The sequence below is a fragment of the Apteryx rowi genome, unplaced genomic scaffold, assembly GCF_003343035.1.
Source record: "Apteryx rowi isolate R43461 unplaced genomic scaffold, aptRow1 scaffold_142, whole genome shotgun sequence".
NCBI classification, from domain to species: Eukaryota; Metazoa; Chordata; class Aves; order Apterygiformes; family Apterygidae; genus Apteryx; species Apteryx rowi.
Window position 1 is genome coordinate 123,596 of NW_020447664.1, and position 6,000 is coordinate 129,595.

Sequence of the window (6,000 nt, forward strand, 5' to 3'; positions counted from 1 at the left end):
AACTGTCTCCAGTAAAATGAACGGGTAGTTCCACCAAAGAAAGCAGTACTTGCCCAGAGTCCAGATGAACTGCTTGCGTGCTTTCAAAATTCATGAACTATTTCACTCTGTAAGAACTGACACCTGTGCAATGTCAGCTGTTTATATTATTACATCAAGTGATATGATCTTTCTGAAGAGTCAGGAATTACACATTGATAATTTGGTGCAGGTGGATTAAAATGAGTGTTAAAAATAATGTAGAAAAGTATTTTTCATGGGTTAGAATTTTAAAAAGCTATTGCAGGGTCACTGAGACATTACGTGCCAGTGTCACTTGCTGTAGCTGCCAATAATTTAAAAGATGTGATTTTAGCAAAGAAATTATATCCATACTCTTTTACCCATATGCACTCTTCTTTTCTCCTCTACTTAAACACATCCTTACCTGTCTCTTTCTTCACACCTTCTCTCACCTACATATTGCTTTCTTTCTCATACAAGCATGCACACTAGCTGTTCTATTTACATACTGCTTTCTTCCTCAATCCTGTACAGTGCCTCAGACAACCACATAGATCTCTTCCTCTCTTTCATACCCGTAACTTTTTCTTCTCTCTCTCTTACACACACATAACACAAACAGGCACATACCTACCTGCCAATTCTAGCACAACAAATTACTATGGTTTTAAATCTCATCTACCATTCTACTGTTTTTTCAATCATTTGTCTGTGATTTTCAGACATTTGGGAATCCCAGGTGAATGAGCACTGCTCATATTCCTTGCAGACATGGAGAGCCTGGCAACTGCTGAACACCCTGGATTCACTGTGCAGATAGACTCACCACTGTGTACACACACTAGCTGTGCATGGGAAACATCAGATTCACAGTGCAGATCCACGAGCACTGGACTCACACACTCAGTGTGACACAGGTGAGAAACAAGAACATTACTGGAAAGGTAATGTGGGACAGCTGGTTCCATGTGAGCACACCTTGCTTGTCCCACTGATGTACACCTGGAACTGGACGCTCTGGGTACAATAGTGCAGCTCTACCCAGCATAAGCCAGGTCCATGTAAGCCTAATTAGCTCAGGCTCAATTCTGGCATTGCTGGTGACAGTGCTGGTAGTGAAGAAGGAAGAGAAAGACAGGGTGTTTATGGTCCTAGAAGGACAGGGAGGGTGGAGCAGGGACACAAACCCAGAAGCAGTTTGGGGCCGGGGAGCAGTGGCACATCAGCATCAGTGTTGGAGCCAGGAGTGGGGTGCTGGGGGCAGGTTTACTCAGCTGCAGAGTCAGTTGGGTTCTGTACTGCACTGAGCTAATTATTCCACACCCTCAGAGCCAGTGCCTTGTGCTTCCTGCAGTGCTCACTTCATGCTGTGAGATGACTCTGTACTGCATTCTCCAGCATATCCCAGATTACCCAAGTTTGCGTTATGCAAAATATGACATCTCCCCTTCCCTGGATGGCTGAGAGCTGACTGAAAATATACGTTTTTGTCTAGGGATAGCAAATGTTCATGTTTTTCCATGACATGCTCTCTTTTTCACTAAAATAGAATTCTCGATGTGTAGATTTTGAGGATTTATCCAGGATTTCTGGAAGCAAACAGCTGTATCAGCTTGGATGAGACTGTGCATTTCAGTAAACTTTGCTAGGGCTGCTGTACATTCAGAAATCCTACACATAATTCATAGCAAAGATACAGATATTGCAGCTATACAGCATGGGAATTTTGAGGAGCGTTATATTTACCAGGTATACATGACACTTGTTTCTGTACAGCTGCAATATGTGCCTGACATCTCCGGGATATGTCAGATGGATATACTGTGTATGTGAGGAATAGCTGATCTATACACACACAGTCATGCCAAAGCAGCTCAGAAGCACTGAATTTACTACAGTCATGCACTAGGCTTCCTATTTAAGAGCAACACCATGCAGTAGATCAGATGCTTCCTGGAAATATGGGACTATTTCCAAATGCCACGCAATGCATATAAATGTATTTTTCCCAGGGAAACTCTGGAAAGAAATATGGTAGCTCTGTACTTAGAAATTCAGCTTTATACAGGCACTCAGGCTGGAAAAGTGTTGCCAATACTACAGACTGCATTTGCTAATAATCAGTGCAAACATAACAAGTGTTTTTTATGTTCCAGCGAAAGCCAAGGTCCCCAGTCCTCATCCAACTGGAGCTGACCCTAGAGAGATTCAGCTGTCAAATGGTTAAGAACACTGCTGTAGCCCATCCCTCTAGCTCAGGCAGGACCAGCTCCACCTAGATTTATAACGCTACATCAATAATCTGTTATCTCCTTCCAAGACTCTCTTGAGACAACCCCTGTTGGAGGGGATAACCAGTTAAATCCAGTGGACACATACAACTTCATTTTCTTTTTGCTTAAAAAAAAAAAATCCTTTCTAACTGTATACTATTGCTACAGGAACAACCCCACCATCAAAAAACTAAATTACAGACTGTGCATTTTATTGCAGAACACGTGCCACCTGCTGCCTTGAATTCAGAAAGACCTAGGTAGAGATAAAGCAACTCACCATCTCGTTCTCCTCTCCCTGGTTAAGCTGTGCATGATGGCTATTGGCCTCCATGAAATGACCCTCTGAAGACTTTCTAAAGCACCCTCAGGACAGGTCTTCAGCGTCCTGTGCTTGAACTTCCACATTAAGGAAGTGCTCTAAGCACACACCTTCCTTATAACTCTGCTGATGCTTGAAGAATAGAGCTCCTCCCTCTTTGTGGGGTTAGCAGGTAACATTCATCCCTCCTCCCTTTGCTCCGTTGCTGGGGTTTCGTGATTGAGAAGATGATACTTTGGACATGCAAGACTCACTCAAAGACAGTGGGAGAAAGAAAAAGTTAGATCTGCTGAGTGTTTGCTAGAATATGACTCCTAGCCATAACTCTGAGAGTACAGCAAGTGCTTCTGGCAAGTAACTTTCATGGGAGGGCAAAAGGGGAATCGAGAGATTATGGAATCACTGGGGATTAGAGAGTCTGTTCAAATGAGAAGGAAATCAGGCATTGCTATTGTTATACTCCTAGCAACTCGCCTGAACTAAGAGTCCAGCTGTGATCCCCTCATACTTCATACAGAGCAATGCAAGCTCTGGCATTACAAAGAGCGGTCCCCGTTTGTGCAGGTGGATTTATGCACTGTCTGTGTGTCAGGATCCAACCATGTAGGATCTGTAACCAATATTTTTATTCATTATTAATAATATCATCACCCACAGTCTTCTGACCTCAGTGTATAGCTTTGTGGAGCGTACCTCTCTTGGGGAAACTGGAGCTTCCCACTGATGACAGTGAGCTGGAGACATGTCTCTCCAACTTCCACATCAGGGCCAAAAGGAAGCAGGCAGAAAAGCAGCATTGAGGGTTTTATCCACTCCCCCCTCCCTTTTTTTTTTTTTTTGTTATTGGCTGGCTGCATTTGTTTATTAGTCTTGTGGTTCATTCTCATACTTGCTACTACCTCTTTGTTCTTGGCTACTTTTTAAGAAGTTATGCACCAAATATTGTAGGAATGAGGTCAGGAGAGGAAAAACTGTCTTCCAGACATATGCTAAAGAAACCAATATATTTCTAAGGCAACTGAAACGCGTAGATCAAGAGGCGTCAAGCTATCTCCTATTCATCAACAATTTATTCCCATAAGGCATGGACTTGTACAAATCCTAAATATCCCAAGCACCAGGAAAGAGACAATTCAATACCTATTTCCTGCAGTGAGCAGGAAAATGAGGGAGCTAAGCTAATCAACATGAGAAAAGTTATCCATTGCTGATAACATGGACCAGTGACAGACCTGCAAACCAGATGTGCGTTTGTGTGCAGCACAGAGACAATTACATCTGGAAGATGCAGATGACAAACAGTTTGAATTGTATCTAAGTTTTTTGGTCTTGACACCTAGCACACTTCCCACAGGAACCCAGACCAGAGGTGGGATGGGAAAGGATATAACTGTACTAACCTATATTATTTGTGATTTGTTACCACACGATAGAGGGGGAACAAGGCACTTTCTGTACCCCAGCTTCAGTGCTACCCCTTCCTTCTCCCCCTGGCAACTCTGGGACTTGCTTTGAGACTCTTGTTTTTTTATTTTATTCTTCTGAGACCTAGCAATATGAATTCCAGTTATTACATGGAGTATTATATCCAATTTTCAATTAAAAAATAAAAACAAAGAACGCAATAAAGTCCATTCATGATAATTCTGATTATTAAGGAAGGCTGCTAAGTGCTTTCTCTAAGCTATAAAACACAGCAAACAACTACAAAGGTACCTTTTCCAAAGCAGGCTGATGACTTTGGGAAATGACTCATCATTTTGGGAGGTGAGGGTTAGAGAGGAGGACGGCCACATATGCTTTTTCTGCCTGGTCAGCTTTTGCTGCTTCCACAAATGTCAGCCTTGCTCTTTGTATTGTCCATAGCAGAGGAATAGGGTCCAGTAGGGGTCCCTGGGCTGCCCTTTCACACAGAAGAGAGATGAGCTGCATGCAGAATAGTCCACCAAACCTGGGTGTCCAGGGAAGAATCGAGACTCATCTAATCTATTCACTGTTTATAGGCTTAGTTCAGCTTCTGTTAAAAAATTCTGCTCCTATAAAACACCCTTATTAGGGAGATTTATATCTGCATAACGGAAAACAAAGGAAAAACAGATTAAAGGCATAAAACATTCATCACTTCTATAGTCTGGCAACCTGACATATATTAATCAATATTCTAGTAAAATATGTTAAGCTAGAACCAATGAAGATGGTGGGTTTTGTTCATTTTCCTAAGGAGGTTCAGTTTCAATCTCATGGAGAAAATTCCTCTAAAGCTTCCTAAGTATGGAACCTTTAGTTAACTGATGCCCTCTATTGTTCAAAGTAATTATTATGGATTAGTTCATAAATTAAACCAGTTTTTTGTATCATCTCCTATGGAGTATCATCATTCCTATTTTTAAATTGAAATTTGCCTAGAGAACAGATATAAATCACAGCAGTAACCGGTCAATTAAAATACAAAAGCAAAGACAAGATTCAAAACAGAGACAACCCTTTAAAAGTCTAAATAAATAAATAAATCCAAAAGAAAGCAAGCAGGAGAAAAACATATGCCTTGCCTCATCCCTACAATTTTGATATTGGTCCTAAAAACACATGCATGTGTTACGTCGTCCTTGTTGCAAGTTATTTTGCTCTGAAAAAAGGCAAACATCACACTGTATAAACAAAAGCATGACCGATAAAACACCCCAAATCATTTTTTCTGCTTAGGTGGAGCACGTTGCCCTGTTCTGGGCGCTGCACAGCAAGGAAGATGTGAACTAGCTGATGAGAGTCCACAGGACAAGACAGATAAAAATGACGGGAGGATTCAGAAAACGTGATCTACAAGGAAGAAGGAGTTAGGGTTGTTTAAGCTAAAGAAGAGGAGGCTGAGAAGAGTTACAACAGTTTCAAACACATAAATGTCAGCTGCAAGGAAGAAGAAAGTAATGCTCTCCATGTGCACTGCGCATAGGGATAACTTACGGCAAGAAAGTGTCAAATTAGGCAGGAGGGAAACCTTTCTATTAACGTCTGCAAGCATGGGGCATTGCCTGGCAAACCTCCAGCGCCAAAGGTCTTTACGAACAGGTTGGACACACCTCTGAGAAAAGACATAACGAGCCGATCCCGCCTGGGGCAGACGGACAGACCGGCCGCCCTGTCCCGGTTCCTCTTCCCGCTTCCACCCGGCCCTGCCAGCAAAAGCCCGCCGGCAGCCCGCCGAACCCCAGGGGCGGTTTGCCCCGGGCCCCAGCCGTCGCGGCGACGCTGCGGCCCGCTTCAAGGACTTCGTCAGCCCTGCGGTGGCCGGGAACTGATGTGGGAAGTTTTAACCTATTTAGGCGAGGCGAAAGCCCGAAGGAGGGCTCGGGCGGGGGTGCGGCCGGTGCCGGGCACACCGCCCGCGCCAGCGCCGCGGCCCCG

General features: G+C 43.4%; 1 protein-coding gene across 1 annotated transcript in view; it reads right to left on the reverse strand.

The window, feature by feature from the left end:
* Positions 1 to 2,752, reverse strand: part of LOC112962128 (probable cation-transporting ATPase 13A4) — a 44,412-nt gene extending 41,660 nt beyond the window's left edge. Inside the window, exon 1 of the mRNA XM_026058025.1 lies at positions 2,557 to 2,752. Within this exon, the coding sequence (XP_025913810.1) occupies positions 2,557 to 2,610 (54 nt within the window). The 5' untranslated portion in view covers positions 2,611 to 2,752. The remainder of the gene's footprint in view (positions 1 to 2,556) is intronic.
* Positions 2,753 to 6,000: the final 3,248 nt, after the last annotated feature.